Below are 19206 nucleotides of genomic sequence, written 5' to 3' on the forward strand. Positions count from 1 at the left end.
CAACCATGATTCAGAGCATGATTCAATATGACGTTATGAGCCCAGTCTCTGTTTAGAAATGGAGCAGTCTAAAGGATTAAAACAGCACTTAAAAGCAGTCTAGAGGATTAAAACATGGCACTTTAAGATGTGTGGAATTCAACTCCCAGAATTCTGGGAATTGAATTCTACACATCTTAAAGTTGCCTAATTTGAAAAATTATGGATTATAAGGAAAGATCCCACATAAAGCCTTATTTATGGATATATGAAGAAAGGTTGCAGAAATTGGGTTTGTCCAGTCTAGAGGGACGCAGTGGCTCAGTGGGTTAGGACGCTGAGCTTGTCGATCAGAAGGTCGGCAGTTTGGTGGGTCGAATCCCGAGTGCCGCGTAACAGAGTGAGCGCCTGTTACTCGTCCCAGCTTCTGCCAACCTAGCAGTTCGAAAGCACGTAAAAATGCAAGTAGAAAAATAGGGACCACTACGGTGGGAAGGTAACAGCGTTCCATGCGCCTTTGGCGTCTAGTCATGCCGGCCACATGACCACGGAGACATCCTTGGACAAGCGCTGGCTCTTTGGCTTTGAAATGGAGATGAGCACCGGCCCCTAGAGTTGGAAACGACTAGCACGCATGTGTGGGGGAACCTTTACCTTTACCTTTAGTCTAGTGAAAAGAAGAACTAGGGATGACATGATAGCAGTGTTCCAATATCTCAGGCTGTCACAAAGAAGAGGGGGACAAGCTATTCTCCAAAGCACCTGAAGGCAAAACAAGAAACAATGGGTGGAAAGTAATCAAGGAGAGACCCAACCGAGAATTGAGAAAGTTCCTAACAGAACAATTAATCAGTGGAATGATTTGTGAGTGCTCCGCTCCACCATTGGAGGCTCTTAAGAAAGAGACTAGACAACCATGGGGTATAGAGTCTCCTGCTTGAGGAAGGGGATTGGACTAGAACACCTCCAAGGTCCCTTCCAACTCTTATTATTCTGAGAATATTTTTAATACAAAGAGTTACCCAGGAGACACTAAACACAGTTATTGGGTTCAAATATCACTTTTCCAAATATAGTTGCCTTTATTTTTTGATATAGCTTTTATTAAAAACAAAGGTGTATAAGGCAGTTTAAAAGGAAACAAGCATATCAATAAAATAAGCTTACTCATACATACCTATATATAAATACAAGCAGTGGTTGAAGATTTGCACTTCAACTTTATTCACTCACTTTTCTCATCCACACCTCAAGAAAATACTACCCAAAAGTCTTCCTTGGCTGTGTGCTACTCTTCCAGCCTTCTCCAGAAGGCAAGACTTCTTGCTGTGTGCCTTTGCTTTAGATCAGGGTTTCCCAACTTTAGCCATTTTAAGACCCGTGGACTTCAACTCCCAAAATTTCCCAGCCTGCATTGACAAGAAACTAGAATAACTCCACAACATTGCTGGCTGGGAGTTGAAGTCCACAGGTCTTAAAATGGCCAAGATTGGGAAACACTGTTTTAGATGGATGCTATAATTCAGTTATGTACAACAGACTTTTTAGAGGTGATTTAGCAGGTCCACTAGGCCTTTATTGTGAAATGTCTTCAAATTTGTTCACAGTGATTGCAAAAGCTGTTTAGGTGGCTTAAGCATATTTACCTCACAAATTCCTTGCATTTCTGCTATAGATCTCAAGTGGCTTGTCAGAATCTGAACACTGGTGCAATAAACTGTGGTGGATTTCTCCAGCAGATCCCATTGGTAGCCTTCTCTTAGCGACCACAGCTGGGATCATCAACTCTGTCTCTGCCTGGTCACTAAGTGAAACATCATGTGATCATGATGGACTGATTTCCACTATGGTTGTTAAACAAATCACTGCAGTTGTTAAGTAAAATCTCAAGTGACTGACTTCTGATTTTACTGCCTTCTTCTGCATTGACTCTGCTTGTCGCAAGGCAGTTGCAAAGCACACAAATGTTGACTACAGGACTGTGGGATATTGTGATAGTCAAAAATACACTTCCTCCCCCCCTCCCCCCAGTTGCAAAGTGCCTGAATGACATGAGTGTGGGGATGTTGCTCAGGTTGTAATGTGAGGACTGGTCATAAAGTTACTTTTTCAGTGACATTGTAACTTTGGTCGCTAAATGAGGTGGTCAGTAAGCAAGGTTTAATATACAGCCCATTCAGCTGCTCTACTGGCACTTTTCATAAAGCTGTGCAATAAACATATCTCCCTTTCCCCCCCCACCACTCGCCCCCCCTCCCCCCATTCCCTGATAGGATCACTGCACATCAGCAACCCAAAGCTGGCCCTGAGACCTCAGTAGGATTTGCACAAGTGAATTTCAGCCTTCAAGTAATCCATCATCCAGCCAAGCTCACAATCAAGCATTTTGTCTGTACCCTGATTTTAAAAAAATAGCGTCCTGAAGTGGTTTTACTTAGAAACAAATATAATCTGCTAATGTTTAAACAAACATATCTGAAGATCTAGGATCACAATGGGTGTATCGTTTCCTGAAAGGGATGGGACCTCAAGGATGGGAGGGAGTGCAAAGTGACTCTGTCTGTGGCTCTTCTTTTAAAAGGGCGTTCCTCAATCTTCTGCCCCCCCCCCCTCGCTTTGTTTGGTTAGGATTACGCAGGAAGAAAGATGGGAACTGAGATCCAAAATTTCAGAAGAGCATTAGGTTAGAGAAAAGTGTCTTAAGAAAGTTTGGATGTTGCAGAGTTTTTCCAATGTCTCTGGGCCATAATGTCTCTCCTGGCCTTTTCCCACAGAATCCCTAGATGTCGTTTTGGTGTTACAAAGAATTAAAAGCAGTTATAAATAAGGAGTCTGGAAAACCAGAAGGCCTCCAAAGGATGACTTTGAGAAGGCAATTGGAGATCATCTATCTCTTCACTGTCAGTCTCTAGGCTTAAAGGACTCACTGCTTCCCTCAACTGACATAGTTTTCACTTTTATGCCAGGAAACCGAAAACACATTCTTAGTTGATCAGCAAATGTGAGAAAAGTGAGTTGTTAGACTGGTTGGTGTTGAGGTCTACCAGAAGACTTTCAACCTTCCTGTTGCTGTCCTCCTCATCATCTCCGCTCCTGAAGGCAGAATCTCCTTCTGCTTCCCAGCAACCTTCTGCTAGGCCTAGGCGATGTAGAGGTGAAGCATCCTCAGGTTCTGATTGTTCAACCCTGGGCCTCTCCCTCAGGACCGCTTCCTCACTGACGTCCTCACCAGATGGGCTCTCCTCCTCACCACTGGTCTCACTGGCTGCTGGTCCCGAGTTGGACCGTGGGATTCCTTCAATGGCTGCATCTGTGCCATCTTCTGGATCCGAATCCGAATCGATAAAGGGAGTGTCCGGTTCTAGGAAGAAAAGAAAAATGAAGCCAATTGAGTCAAGAGTAGGAATGTTCAACGGTTCCTTGTAACACAAATAGTGCGCTATCTTGGTTTTTGATGCCAAAATTCCACTAGCTGAAGGAGAGGAGACCCTGATGGCCTCCAGCTTAGAAACATTCCGATGTGGAAGCATTCCAGCTTAGGATCCCTTTTGGGGGAGGAAATGTTTGTGGTTTAACCCTTAGGTCTATACCCGCCGTTTCCTAAGGGAAGGAAGACAGTCTGGCGAGATTCTTTGGTGATCAACGATAAAGAAACCTATTTGACCCATTCTTGGAACTGTTCTGGTTGCTTGAACCTGACATACACCCCTTTTTAGCCCTGCAATTTCTGCCTCTTTTCAACTATTTATTTAATTGGATTTGTATACCGCCCTTTCCCGCCAAACAAGCCTTGAAAGAACATTGCCCTTGCAAGAATAACATGTCAAACATTAAAATGTGAGATTCCACCTCACCTCTGAAGGAATCTTCATCAAGAGCGGCTTCTGTCTGCTCAGAGGTGGCTTCAAGATACTGGACTTCACTGTCGGGTTGTGTTCCTTCATCCTCCTGGATATGTGGAATTCAAGACATTAGAGAGATTAACTTTGTAAGGTGGGAGGAGGTTGATCAAAAGGTTACCACTGGCAACCACAGTGTCTCCAGCAGGTTCTACTCACCTGGTTCCTGACCAGCTCTTCATCTTCCCCGATCGTTTCTTCTGTGCCATCCGGAGATACGCCATTGGATTCAAAGATAGCAGCGTAGAAATTTATGAGGGCCTCAACAATGCATGCCTGGTGGGGGTAATCCACCAAGGAAGAGAGGGAGATGGTAGCTTGGATGGGCCGAGGACGCATTAACGTGGGGCCAAAGACAATTCCCAGGTTGCTGGAAGACATTTTATTGTCATCTTCAAGTTCTATAATCCTAGAACAGAATTGGACAAAGAGATGCATGCAGATTCTCTGCCTGATTTTAAATATCAAAGCTTTATATCGTACAAACAGCTGCTTTGTACATTTATATATATATATATATATATATATATATATATATATATATATATATATATATATATATATATATATATATATATATATATATATTTGTAATGTCACCACGTTGCAAAAAACAGATGTTGAGACTTTGGAAAAAGTGCAGAGAAGAGCAACTAAGATGATTAAAGGCCTGGAGACTAAAACATATGAGGAACGGTTGCAGGAGCTGGGTATGGCTAGTCTAGAGAAAAGAAGGGGCATGACAGCAGTTGTAAGTCACTTTTTCCGGTGCCTTTGTAACTTTGAATGGCCACTAAATGAGAGGTTGCAAACTGAGGACTACTTGCAGTCGTTTTCCTGACCCAGTTTTGCCAAGGTAAAGCAACTGACCTTTTCAAGTGCTGCATGATACACTTCAAGGTGGCAAAGTTCTTGGCTGGAAGTTCTTTCAGCAGCTCTCTCAGCTTTGTTACCATAGCTTTCTCTGACTCACTGCTTGTGTCCACTGGCTCCCCAGAGCTTCTCCCTGCCCTGCTCTCGGACCGACTCTGCAAGGTCTCCTTGGCCAGCCCCATAAGGCTGTTGTACATCCGGAAGGGCATGATTGGTTCCGGGAGCTGAAAGGAGTGAGAGTCACAGGAAAGTAGCATCTAGAAATCACATGGCATGCCAGCTTACTTACAAAACAATAACCAAGAACCTGGTTGCTGGATCAAACCACTTCACACCTCCCAGATGTGTTTAGGAAGCCCATCAGCTGAATTTGAAAGCCACCGTTTTCGATGCTGCTTTGAACGTGGGAGACCCACCAAAGCTAATAAACATAGAACTCTTCTGCAAATTATTTCACTCTCTTTTAAAGGGTGCCATAGTGGCATCTAATGGCAGGGAATGTCATAGGTTTACCCATACTGAGGTTTACCCACGTACCCAACTGAGAGCCAGTTTGGTGTAGTGGTTAAGGCGCTGGCCTAGAACCAGGAGAGACGTTGAATCTTAGTCCCACCCTTAGGCCTGAAAGCCGGCTGGGTGACTTTGGGCCAGTCACTCTCCCTCAGACCAATCGACCACACAGGGTTGTTGTTGTTGTGGGGAAAATAGGAGGAGGAAGGAACCTTATGTATGTTCATTGCCTTCACTTATTTATAAAAACAATAAAGACAGGATAAAAATCTAATAAATCAGGGGTCCTCAGACTTGGCCCTTTTATGACTTGTGGACTTCAACTCCCAGAATTCCTCAGCCAGCGCCCCTGGCTGAGGAATTCTGGGAGTTGAAGTCCACAAGTCATAAAAGGGCCAAGTTTCAAGACCCCTGTAATAAATAAACAAAATGTATTTCAGAAGGAGTCGGGGAGCACTTTTTCCAGCTAACGTATTTTATTAAAAGACATCACCTCCTATGAGCAGCAGCTCTACTCAGTATCTCAAATGTCCTGAGTGGCTAGTCTGATGCAGAATTTATTTATTAAATTTATATGCTCATGCATCACAGTTCGAGGCAGTCTGGCCAGCTTGTTTAACTTACAACTTAAGCTGAGTAAGGGGAAAAGTGGAAGAAAAATATATTTATACATTTGGAGGCTGTTAGCACATCCCTATGAATCCATTTCACTAGATTAATCTTGGTTAACCAAAGGAAAGTCAGAAAAAAATTCCATCCATATTTTCCACACCATTAATGTAACAACATTTCTATGTTAACAGGGTATTCTCCTCCTCCTCCTCCTCCTCCTCCTCCTCCTCCTCCTCCTCCTCCTCCTCCTCCTCCTCCTCCTCCTCCTCCTCCTCTTCTGTCTTTTGGGTTAAAAAGCTCCTGGTTTTTCAATGGTAAGGTAGGTGCTCCACCTTTTGGCCCTAAGATTACAATCACTCTGGGAAGCCTCACCTGGCGAAGGTAGAGCTTCAGCACATTGCTGATGTCGTGTGGTAAGGCCTGAGACAGCTCAACCAGCTCTTTCCCGTTCTCAAAAGCCTGACAGAGCTTCTCCACGCGGGATTTCACTCCATTAACACGGTAGATGCCCTAAGACAGAAAGTAGTATTGACCAGATCAAGTGTTGCCATATTGACTTTTTTGACCTTTGTCCCTCCCCCAGATGAGCTTGTTTCAGTGATGTCCATGAGGTAGATAGAAAAAGTGAACGTAGTAATTATAATGCCTGTTTTTTTTATGTGCGTCCCACACAGTTTCGCTCCCACCCTTCTGTCACCTTGGAAAAAATATGACAATGATGCCATGCTTTTACAACAGAAGCGTGCAACCTTTTTACAGGGTTGCATGCTAAAAGTGGACAGGAAGAGAGCAAAAAGTAACTTTGCTTCCCTTTAATTTAATGGCTCATAGAATTATTCCCCATGTGTTCCTCCTTCCTATCACATGACAGATCACAGTTAAACACAGCTTGTTTTTACTCTCTTTAGCACAGGGGTCTTCAAACTTGGCCCTTTTATGACTTGTGGACTTCAACTCCCAGAATTCCTCAGCCAGCATGCCTGGCTGAGGAATTCTGGGAGTTGAAGTCCACAAGTCATAAAAGGGCCAAGTTTGAAGACCCCCTGCTTTAGCACATCTATTGGAGGTCTTTCACCAGGGTTTCCCAATCATGGCCACTTTAAGAGACGTGGACTTCAACTCCCAGAAGCTATGGCTGGCTGGGGAATTCTGGGAATTGAGGTCCATGCCTCTTAACGTAGCCAAGGTTGGAAAACCCCAGCTTACAGCAAAACAGAGCAGAGCAAAGCACCACCAGATTCCTTTGCAGTGTTTGTTTGCTGTGAAATTTCAGCTTGTCCTTGATTACCCTAGTCTTCAAAGATGAGGGCTCATCAACTTAACCACTGGGTTTGCTAGCTTGATGGCACCATTCCCAGGCTCCGAGGCAGAGGACTGTCTTCCCCTCTGCAAATAAATTTATTTCCTTACAGGTGCTCCACCTCTTACTTTAGTTTTCATGGCCCGCCTTTCAATCTCGCTGATGCACTTCTTGACGATGAAGGGGACGCCATCAGAGCCGGTGTGGGAAGCCTGGGCAAAGTCCCGCCCGAAGAGCTGCAGTTTCCCTTGAAGTTTCTTGTGTCCGCACTGAATGGCCAGGGTCTCCAGGCATTTCTTGTGACAGGCTAAGTAACACTGGGGAAGAGGGGGAAAGAGGTAGAGAGGGTGGCAGTGAAACAGCTGTACAGTTAGGGACTTTGTCCCAAAGGTGTTTTGTTCAGGAGGCAACTGGACTCTCTTGTTTTTTCTTTGAAGATGTTTTGCTTCCCGCAAAACGTCTTCAAAGAAAAACAAGAAAGTCCAGTTGCCTCCTGAAAAAAAAACACTTTTGGGACCACCATGACCTGGATGACTGAGAATCTCTCATTTAGTTAGGGACTGTGTGCAGTTCCAGAAAGAGCCACTAGATGGCAATATGTCATCAACAAGCCCTTTTTTTGTTGTTAGGTAGTGTTTCCCAAGGCAGACTGGGGAATTGTGGAAGTCGAGTTTAAAGTTGCGGAGATTGAGAAACACTGTAATTAATAACGGTAGTCCTTGACTTTCAACCATTTGTTTAGTGACCGTTCAAAGTTACAATGGCACTGGAAAAAGTGATTTACTACAGCTGCGACTCTTGCAGCATCCCTGTGGCACATGAGCAAAATTAGGACACTTGGCAATTGACTCGTATTTATGACCATTTGCTGTGTCCTGGGGTCGTATGAACACTTTTTTGTAACCCTCTGACAAGCAGAGTCAATGGAAAACTGTGTCGCTTATCTTAAACAACCTCAGTGATTCACTTAACAAATGTGGCAAAAAGGTTGTAAAATGGAGCAACATTCACTTAACAGCTGTCTTGCTTAGCAACAGAAATTTTGGGTTCACTATGCTACAGCGTAGGGTAAAGTTTTGTATACACTGGGAAATAAACAAAAAATATATGGCTTGCTTTATTGAGATATTTGCTTTAATGTGATGGTCTGGAACTGAATTTATAATACAGATAGTCCTCGACTTACGACCACGACTGAGCCCAAAATTTCCATTGCTGAGTCACTCGTTAAATGAATGTTGCCTCATTTTATTATCTTTCTTGCCACAGTTGTTAAGTGAATCACTGCAGTTGTTAACTTAGGTAAAGGTAAAAGTTCCCCTGCACATGCGTGCTAGTCGTTTCCGACTCTAGAGGCCGGTGCTCATCTCCGTTTCAAAGCCTAAGAGCCAGCGCTTGTCCGAGGACATCTCCGTGGTCATGTGGCCGGCATGACTGGACGCCAAAGGCGCACGGAACGCTGTTACCTTCCCACCGTAGTGGTCCCTATTTTTCTACTTGCATTTTTACGTGCTTTCGAACTGCTAGGTTGGCAGAAGCTGGGATGAGTAACAGGTGCTCACTCTGCTACGCGGCACTCGGGATTCAACCCACCAAACTGCCGACCTTCTGATCGATAAGCTCAGCGTCCTAACCCCAGGACACTGCAACCGTCATAAATGTGAGTCAACTTGCCAAGGGACTGAATTTTAATCATGTGACCATGGAGATCCTACAGTGATCGTAAGCGTGAAAAACAGTCACTTTTTTCAGTGCCGTTGTAACTTTGAATGGTGACTAAGCGAACTGTTGTAAGTTGAGGACGACCTGTATCTCTGAGGTGTGCCTGTACTTTCTGTAGCCCAAGTGCCTGTCCTACCTCTTCACATTCAGCTCCCTGGAAGTAGACGTAGCTGTTGCACTCCCGGCACTTGGAGGGGGTCCGTAGCTTCCTCAGCCGGTGGGTCTGGGCAGCTCTGGACAAGCTGATATGCCGGAAAGGGCCGGTGGGCGTCGAGATTTCTGGAGTCATTTCATTAATGTCTGGTAATCAGAAATAAAAAGGTGATACTGAAACACCATCAAAATATGCAGTTTATTATTAGATTTATTGTTAGTTTTATCCTGCCTTTATTATTTTTTTTAATAAGTCACTCGAGGTGGCAGACATACCTATTACTCCTTCCTCTTCCTATTTTCCCTCCAACAGCAACAACCCTGTGAGGTGGGTTGGGCTGAAAGAGAGGGACTGGCCCAGAGTCACCCAGCTGGCTTTCATCTGTAAGGTGGGACTAGAATTCACAGTCGCCTGGTTTCTAGGCAAACATCTTAACCACTACACCAAACTAGCTCAGTTGCATCTCTCAGTCTTGGCGACTTGAAGACGGGTGGACCTCATCTCCCAGAATTCCCCAGCCACCCCATGCTGAAGATCCTTTCTCACTCTATGGTTCTATGTGAATGGTAACATTGCATCAAAATTGCTTTTTTGTTCTGTTTTGTGTCTTTTTATCTGATTATAAGATTCTGGAGGGGGAGGAGCCAAATGAACTAAAAGTTAAGAGTTGTATACAATGCATAGCATTCCGGGACAAAATGCAGAACTAGGTCCTTCGGGAAAGGGCGGTATATAAATGTAATAAAATAAATAAATAAATAAAAAACGAAGCAAATGTAGGAGTTAGGCTTTTATTTCTGACCCACTGGAAGGAAAAAAATAAATAAGGATCTGCTCCTTATTATCCTTTGCTGGGAATCTCCATCCCAGTGTTTCTCAATCTTAGCAACTTTAAAATGGGTGAGCTGGGAGTTGAAGTCCACTAACCTTAAAGTTGCTAAGGTTGGGAAACACTTGCTCCAGCCTCTAGTTGTAGATTTCATCCCCATTTTACTGATTTTCCCCTTACGTCCCCACTCTTCAGGGAGGATTTATACCACTAGTATTCTATTCCACTAATACATACTCTGTTCGAAGGAAGGTGAATTTCCATCTGAGTCATCTCTAGGGGATAATGATCCATTGGAAGGCATCTGAGGAAACTCACCTAGCCAAGAGAAAGCCTCAATGTTAGAATTTATCAAATTAGACCCCAGAGAGCAGAAAAAGGAAACCACAAAGATGTCAAAGACAGTCCTATCTAGAGGTCAACATGTTTCACCACAAAAAAAAGCAGAGCTTGACCATCACACCATGATGAGTGGTTCCTGCACCACACCTTGCAAGAATCCCCACCCCAAATGTTCAAGCTTGGGCATTTGAGATTTTCCACAAGGAAAACTCCGTAGTTTGGGAGCATCTTGGAAACTTTGGGAGATCTAGAGAATTGGAATATGTAGAATCTGGCTGAATTTCCAGGTTTTTGTCTCAACTACAAATGTTATTGGTGATTTTAGGTCAAATGTCCTCTTTGAGCATAGCCTACCTTCCAGATGTCAACTCAAAATGTTTTCTTGAGTGACTGAAGGGTAGAAACAAATTGTTTTCCTAAAGCTCCCTGAATTTAATTATTCTTTCCCTAGCTGCCAACATGGGAATGGGTGCATTTATCAAATAAAAATTGAATGGAATGAATGAATGAATGAATGAATAAATAGGAAGGAATATATTGATACAGGTAGATAAGGGTATCTTGTTAGATTATTTTCAGCTCAGATCCTAATGGAACTTGCACAATCCATAGGTCACAAGACGGGAAGATACCTGGGATTGTGGCAGAGGATTCCAGACTGTCCTTGGTCTCTGTGATGGCTGTTGGCCATGATTTGTGTGCCTGGTGACTTCGCCCACCTAAGGAGCCAATGACAAGACAGATTTCATTCCTGCGTGCGCACAGTGAGAGAAGAGGTTGGGCCTTTGCAATGCTGACCGGTCCTTTGAAATGGAAAAGCATCTGCCTATCATGCACTTTCCCAATATAGCTGGGAATTGATTAGTGCAGATAATCTCATGAAGTGGTTGCCTTGTTCTGATTCGCACTACAGGTAGTCCTCGACTTATGACCACAATGGAGTCTCCACTGATAAGCAAGACAGTTCTTAAGTGAGTTTTTGTCCCATTTTTATAACCTTTTCCCACAGCTGTTAAGCAAATCACTGCGGTTGTTAAGAGATTTTGCAGTCGTTAAGTGAACCTGGCTTCGTCCAGATTGTAAAACTGGGCACAACTCACCTAACAACCAGCTTGCTTAGTAATGGAAACTCGGGCTGTAATTGTAGTCGTAAGATGAGGACTACTTTAGAGCAGTGTTCCAGTATCTCAGGGTTTGCCACAAAGAAGAGGGAGTCAAGCTTTTCTCCAAAGCACCTGAAAGCAGGACAAGAAGCAACGGATGGAAACTAATCAAGGAGAGAAGCAACCTAGAACTAAGGAGAAACTTCCTGACAATTAGAACAATTAACCAGTGGAACAACCTGCCTCCAGAAGTGGTGAATGCTCCAACACTGGAAGTTTTTAAGAAGAGACTGGACAGCCATTTGTCTGAAATGGTATAGGGTTTCCTGCCTGAGCAGGGGGATGGACTAGATGACCTCCAAGGTCCCTTCCAACTTCTTCTTCTTCTTCTTCTTCTTCTTCTTCTTCTTCTTCTTCTTCTTCTTCTTCTTCTTCTTCTTCTTCTTCTTCTTCTTCTTCTTCTTCTTCTTCTTCTTCTTCTTCTTCTTCTTCTTATTATTATTATTATTATTATTATTATTATTATTATTATTATTATTTGCGCCTTCCTTTCAAGCAGCTCCTATTGCTTATGACCACTTCTGAGATCAAGCAAGAGCTTTCCCCTGCAATGAGTCATAACGCATCTTTGAGTCCGAGGAAAATCCCCAGCATGAAATTACTTGTTCCTGTTGCAGATCCCATTTCGGTCTCCATGGTCTCTGTTTCTAGTCACTGCTGGTCTCTGAGTTTCCTCCAGGTGACAAAGAGTAACAGATGCTACTTGCCTTGAGGGTATTGCTGGCAGAATGAGATATGGGAGGAATACTATTTGAATCCTGGAACAGCTAAAGATAATCTAAGCCAGGCTCAGTCATGAGCTGGGAATTAGTTGACAGTGATCTCGTGGGGACCTGGCCGGGGGGAAAAAAAATGCTGCCAGAACTCATTTGTGCTAAGAAAGGCTGAGCGCCAAAGAATTGAAGCCTTTGAACTATGGTGCTGGAGAAGACTCCTGCGAGTTCCTTGGACTGCAAGGCGATCAAACCGGTCAGTCCTAGAGGAGATCAACCCTGACTGCTCTTTAGAAGGCCAGATCCTGAAACTCAAATACTTTGGCCACCTAATGAGGAGGAAGGACTCACTGGAGAAGAGCCTAATGCTGGGAAAGATCGAGGGCAATGACGACAGAGAATGAGGTGGCTGGATGGAGTCACTGAAGCAGTAGGCGTGAGCTTAAATGGACTCCAGAAGATGGTAGAAGACAGGAAGGCCTGGAGGAACGTTGTCCATGGGGTCACAATGGGTTGGACACAACTTCCCAGCTAACAACAAATAGATCCTAGTGGGGGGGGGGGGGAAATGGCTACATAACAGCAGGGCCTGTTTTGAGAAAGAGGTTTAGCTATGTATGTTATCTGGGCCTATCTCCTTCCAGATCCAATCCAAGCAACATGCAGAGACACAAGAAGGCCAGTTACAGCCCTTTGAACGTCTATGAAGATTCTCAGTCATCCAAGGTCATGGTTGTCCCACAAAACACAACTGGACTTTCTTTGTTTTTGAACAAGAACAACGACAAAAATGAAGAAAGTCTAGTTGCCGTTTGAAAAAGAACCTTTTGGGACAACCCTTTGAAGACATATATTTTAAAAAGCATGGAGCACACAGATTAAATAAATGAATGCATACATTAGCAGTGGGCTAATGCCTCCTTAAGTAACACCAGCTGCCTGCAATTAGTGCAGGTTCGCATCCCACCAGGCTCAAGGTTGACTCAGCCTTCCATCCTTCCGAGGTAGGTAAAATGAGGACCCAGATTGTTGGGGGCAATTAAGCTGACTTTGTAATAATGCCGCTTGGGGTGTGTGTGAAAGCCCTAATAAGCAGGCATATACATAGAATGAAGGCTACTGCTAAGCTTGTAAGCCGCCCTGAGTCTTCGGAGAAGGGCGGGATATAAATGGAATAAAAATAAATAAAAATAAAAAATTTAGCAATGGAGTTCTTTCCTTTTTTCTTTTTTAATGGGCAGGATGAAGTGAGGACTTAAAAAGGGTTAGGCAGGCCTTTGTCTGGGGTGGTATGGAAAAGGGGTTGGACTAGAACAGGGGTGTGAAACTGCCGGCCCACGGGCCGGATGCGTCATGACAGAACTGCACCCACCCCATTGCCGGCGATGGAAAAAAACTCGCGATACGTCACGACACGTCATGTGACGTTGCGAGTTTGGCACCCCTGGACTAGAAGATCCTTAAGGTCCCTTCAGTCCTGTGAGTCTACAGTTCTAAGACATGGGAACACTGAAGTGGTCTGCCTAATGCAGCCTCCAATGCTTTAGGAGCAAATTTACAAATACCTCTCCCAGTGCATGAACGGGTCCTGTGTTTCTTCCTAGTATTTCTTTCCAACATTTGTTTTTTAAAACTGTAGAATAGAATAGAATAATAGAGTTGGAAGAGAGGTCTTCTAGTCCAACCCCCTGCTTAGGCAGGAAACCCTATACCATTTCAGACAAATGGTTGTCCAATCTCTTCTTAAAAACTTTCAGGGATGGAGCAGTCACAACTTCCAGAGGCAGGCTGTTCCACTGGTTAATTGTTCTAATTGTCAGGAAATTTTTTTCTCAATTTTAGGTTGCTTCTCTCCTTGATTAGTTTCCATCCGTTGCTTCTTCTCCTGCCCTCAGGTGCTTTAGAGAATTGCTTGACTCCCTCTTCTTTGTGGCAGCTCCTGAGATGTTGGAACACTGCTATCGTGTCATCCCGAGTCCTTCTCGTCGTTAAAGTAGACTTACACAATTCCAGCAACCATTCTTTGTATGTTTTAGCCTCCAGTCCCTTTATCATATTTGTTGCTCTTCTCTGACTCTTTCTAGAGTCTCAACATCTTTTTTACATCACGGTGACCAAAATTGGATGCAGGATTCCACGTGTGGCTTTACCAAGGCATTATAAAATGGTATTAACACTTCATGTAATCTTGATTCTATCCCTTTGTTAATGCAGCCTAGAACTGTGTTGGCTTTTTTGGCAGCGGCAGCACACTGCTGGCTCACATTTAAGTGATTGTCCACTAGGACTCCAAAATCCCTCTCACAGTTACTACTTTTGAGTGAGGTACCACCTATACTGTACTTGTGCATTTGGGGTTTTTTGCCTAAATGTATGAGACACATAAGGGACGCGGTGGCTCAGTAGGTTAGGACGCTGAGCTTGTCGATCAGAAGGTCGGCAGTTTGGCGGGTCGAATCCCGAGTGCCGCGTAACAGAGTGAGCGCCTGTTACTCATCCCAGCTTCTGCCAACCTAGCAGTTCGAAACCTCGTAAAAATGCAAGTAGAAAAATAGGGGGACTACTACGGTGGGAAGGTAACAGCGTTCCGTGCGCCTTTGGCGTCTAGTCATGCCGGCCACATGTCCACAGAGACGTCCTCGGACAAGCGCTGGGTCTTCGGCTTTGAAACGGAGATAAGCACTGGCCCCTAGAGTTGGAAACGACTAGCACGCATGTGCAGGGGAACCTTTACCTTTTTATGAGACACATGTCTCTTGCTATCTGAGATATATGCCTCTTGTAAGCCTTTTCCCCAAATGAATCACGACACCCCTCTCCAAAGTAATTAGAATCAAGCAATATTTAAATATTATAAATGAATGAATAAATAAATAAATCACATACATACATACATACATACATACATACATACATACATACATGTTTTGCATTTGGGAGCAGATTGATACTAAATTCCCTGGCAATTCTGCAAGAGAAGAATTAGAAGGGTGCACATGGAAGCCCACGCTACAAAACCAAGGGCTCATATATGGGGCGGAAATCCAGTTTTAGCAGAAAAGTTAGGTTGTCTCCTCACCTCGTTTTTCAAGCTGGGCGGGACGGTTCTGTGGCTCTCGACCTGCGGCTGTGTCACCCTCGGAGGCTGCTCCATCTTTACTGGAGGTGTCAGAGCTACTTGTTCCTGTGCATTCAGTAGTACTATAGCTGCCTTTTCTTGCCCGAGTCAACGGAGAGCTATTGAAGAGGGAATGCAGGTAGTCCTTGACTTATAACTGCTCGCTTAATGTCCATTCAAAGTTAAACTGGACACCCCCCCACAACAAGGGAACCTAGAACCCAGATTCAAACATCTGATGGCTGCCTGCCCCTGTGTTCATGTGACTACATCTTTGACACTTGGTGATTGGTTTGCATTTATGGCTGTTTGCAGTGCCTTATGGTCACATGACCAGAAATTTCAACATTTTTTTTTTGCTGAAAGCTGCTGTTTACTTCCAATTTCCAACGGAAAAAAATCCCATTCATTGTAGACATGAGGAATCCTTGGCTTACAAGCATTAGTTTTGTCACCATTCAAAATTACAGCAGAAAAATGTGACTTATGACCAGTTTTTAAACTTACGACCGTTGCAGCATCCTCATGGCCACGTGATCAAAATTTGCCCATTTGGCAACTGGCATGTACTTATGACAGTTGTAGTGCCTTGGTCACCTTTGTGACCTTCCCAGCTGGCTTCCAGCAAGCAAAGCCAATGGGGGAAGCCAGATTCACTTAACGATTCATTTAACAACTGCGACGATCCACTGCGAGAAAAAGGTTGTAAAATGGGGCAATACTCAATAACTGCCCTGCTTAGCAACAGAAATTTTGTGCTCAACTGTGGTCGTAAGTCGAGGACTGCCTCTAATGGGTATGCTTAACGGCCACGTTGTTCATTTAAGGACGGCCGCGCTTGCTTTAGGACCACCATGCTTGCTTAGTGACCTCAAAAACTGCTGTAAAATTGGGTACCTCAGCTAATGATCACGTGGCTACCTCAGCTAATGACTGTCATGACACACTGTCATTGCTGTATTGCAAAAAAATTGAAAGGAAGCAAAGGCAGCTCTTTGACAAGACATCCAATCAATCCAGCTTTAGCAAACCCATCTGTTAGCAACCATTCTCAGGTCTAGGATTGCCTGGCCAGGTGACGTCGGAACACTAAATTGGATGTGACCAGGACAAAACCTTTGAGTCAGTTCAAGTTAAACTCTAGAGCAGGGGTCCTCAAACTTGGCCACTATAAGACTTGTGGACTTCAACTCCCAGAATTCCCCAGCCAGCCATGCTGGCTGGGGAATTCTGGGAGTTGAAGTCCACAAGTCTTAAAGTGGTCAGGTTTGAGGACCCCTGCTCTAGAAGCACAGTTAACATACCTATAGGGACCATACATTCTTTATTTCAAGGAACAATCTCTTATTTCAGAAAGCGGTCCTTTAGATTAATGTATTTTTCAAAATTTCAGTTTTGTCCTTTTTGGGGGGACATTAAACTTTTTACTGTAGAAACAGCTTCACGGCAGCCTTTCACAATCATATGAAAATATGGAAATTGAATGAACTTTCTATTTACATATGCTAACCGACTGTAGATGCTTTTATTACAATAGGCATTTCTGTAAAGCTTTTCTTGGTATCGCCCTTGAAAAATTTCCTTTGCTAAGCAAAGTGATAAACAATGACTTTTTTTATCCTCATCAATTTCTTTCAGATTTGCCCCTTTCTTAAGTTTCTCCTTTATTTCCCCCCCCAAAATGAGCAACATAATTATAGCCCATATAACTAATCATTTACTATTTCTGCCATATTAAATATTATTAATACCTTGACAATTTTTGCAAGGAATCTGGAAACTAATAGCCATTCCCCCTGTTCACCTCTATATGCTATATAGGAATAATTGGGGGGTGGAGGTCAGTAGGAAGCAGTCCTGATTTCAGAGAGGTTGGTTGGCAAACAGTTTGAAGGGATAACTTGGGTTTCAATTCCCATAATTCTTTGGGTATGCCATTTGGAATTCTGGGAGTTGTGGTCTCAATACATTTAGGGAAGGCTGATCAGAACAGAGGCCACCAGGACTGATTAGGATTTATTTGGAGCATTAGCATTAGTGCCAAACCCTACCAGTCGTTGGTTGACACGTAGGGCTCAAAATCATACTGTGTCTCAGGTTCGTCTCCCCGCTGCAACCGCTTGACGTGAGAGGCATACTGTTGCCCGGGGTCATAGAGTTTGCTGCTCTCACACAACGTCTGAAAAAAGACAGGCAGTGGGGCTGTCTGCATATGCATGATTTGATAGAAGGAAATGGTAGCCTGGAATCGGGAAGTCAACAAAAAGAGAAAAGGAGAGAAACATGTCAGAGAGAAGGATGAAATTATATGAATGAAGTCATGGGGAAAACCTTCCTATGTAGTTGCTAAGAGTCAACCTCAACTTGAGGGCATATTATCAATCATCAATATGAATAAAAGATCTACAGTGCAGGCATGAAGGATCTTTATCAAAAGACCAAAAGCCACTACCAGAATTTTGCACAAAAATCTTTGTGACAATCTTAGCTCCCACTTGGGACACAAACTAAGTTTCTAGTTCTGATGGCAACAAATGTGTCCTTCAGAGAACAGGGATCAATGCAAGTTTGCTTGCAGCTTCTCCTTAAGGACCAAAGCGCTGATCTACGTTGGTGGGATGGCCCAGCCAAACTCACCGACTTTATGACCTGGTCGCTCTGCTTGACCACCTCATGGAGCTGCCGAAGCGCTGTCACTTTGGTGTCCTCCAACTCCTGCTTCTGTGTGTTGGCATCTGCGATGCAGGTCCGGTATGTTGCCATGGCTTCTTCGGCCTGAATTGGCAGACAGACAGAATCAGCAAGGGCCGCGGTAATAAGGATAGATGGATTCAGCATTAAACTCCCCCACAAGGGCATAATTTTTGTGCCTCAGGAAGTGCAGTGTTCCAAAAGATGGAATTAGATGGCATTTCACCCAAGAACCTCTGTTTTTATAACTTTCTCCCTTTCATGTATGGAATTTGAGAGTAAGGTGAAAGTTATTACTACTAAAAGGTTTCTTTTTTCCAGATATGAACAGTTACAAAACACTTGGAAGGCTATTTGGTGAAGCTGATCCTCTTTATCCCCTATGCCTCCTCAAGATGTTTCTTAATTTATCTCTTGGGAGGGTGGCAGTGTGATATACATCCCCTTATACTTTTTAATTTCTAAGAAAGCCTCTTGGTTCAAATGTAATTGGAAATAAGGATTATCTTTAAGACCAACGCTTGCTTTAATATACTTATTAAAATATATTAAAATTTTAAAGTAAGAGGAAGTTGGTGACTACTAAGCATCAACATAGACAGACAGATATAAGAGGAAGTATGTCTGGTGTGGATCAAGATAGCCTGAAGCTTGCCTTGTATATATATATACAACTATACATAAAATAAGAGGAAGTATGATGTCTGCTGAGCAGCAAGATGCTAGTCCTTTAAAAGTAGGTTTTCATATTGATACTATGGAGTTTATCAACAGATTACACTGGGGAGGAAGTACCCATAACAGGAGTGTCCAAACTTGGCAACTTTTAAACCTGTGGACTCCCAGAATTCCCCAGTCTTTTGCAGTTGCTGTTTGCACTTTATAAGCTGGAAAGTCACAGCTTTTGAAGCAGGGATATCCACAGGGTAGTGATAATAAAATGTCAAGTCGGTTGGCAGGGTGGTGTGATCAAACATGAGCCTGTTTTTGTTCTGTACCAGCCTGCTACCGGCCCTGCAGCAAAAGCAGGGACAACCCCTTTACAAACGGCAAGAGGCTGGAATAAAGCCTGCCAAATTTATTAACATAAAACAGAGCAAGACAAGACACCAACCATGAAACAGGAACTATCCAAGCGGTTGCCTTCAGCAAACCAGCCCTCCCACACATTCCCCTTAAATACAGTTCAGGGCGTGGCCTCTCTCTGCCTCCTTCCGAGGTGCCCCATTGCCTTCCTCTGTTTACTCCTGATTGACTGCCTCCTGCGTCGGGCGTCCTTGAACAGGGCCAGCTGTGGGTCA

General features: G+C 43.8%; 1 protein-coding gene across 3 annotated transcripts in view; it reads right to left on the reverse strand.

Annotated features, from left to right (window-relative positions):
- Positions 1-2231: 2231 nt before the first annotated feature.
- The window catches only part of ARHGAP45 (Rho GTPase activating protein 45), a 64037-nt gene continuing 47062 nt past the window's right edge, over positions 2232-19206 (reverse strand). For 2 of the 3 annotated variants that reach the window (XM_083350733.1, XM_083350732.1), the window contains 12 exons: positions 17852-17989; positions 17266-17456; positions 15176-15333; positions 10853-10939; positions 10116-10196; positions 9032-9195; positions 7302-7490; positions 6246-6383; positions 4749-4975; positions 4038-4287; positions 3834-3927; positions 2232-3340 (listed from right to left, as the gene is read on the reverse strand). In XM_083350733.1, the coding sequence (XP_083206859.1) occupies positions 2964-3340; positions 3834-3927; positions 4038-4287; positions 4749-4975; positions 6246-6383; positions 7302-7490; positions 9032-9195; positions 10116-10196; positions 10853-10939; positions 15176-15333; positions 17266-17456; positions 17852-17989 (2094 nt within the window). In that variant the 3' untranslated portion in view covers positions 2232-2963. The remainder of the gene's footprint in view (positions 3341-3833; positions 3928-4037; positions 4288-4748; positions 4976-6245; positions 6384-7301; positions 7491-9031; positions 9196-10115; positions 10197-10852; positions 10940-15175; positions 15334-17265; positions 17457-17851; positions 17990-19206) is intronic. The other variant, XM_083350734.1, reaches the window with a different exon arrangement.

This window comes from Vipera ursinii, assembly GCF_947247035.1.
Source record: "Vipera ursinii genome assembly, chromosome: 1".
Classification (NCBI taxonomy): domain Eukaryota; kingdom Metazoa; phylum Chordata; class Lepidosauria; order Squamata; family Viperidae; genus Vipera; species Vipera ursinii.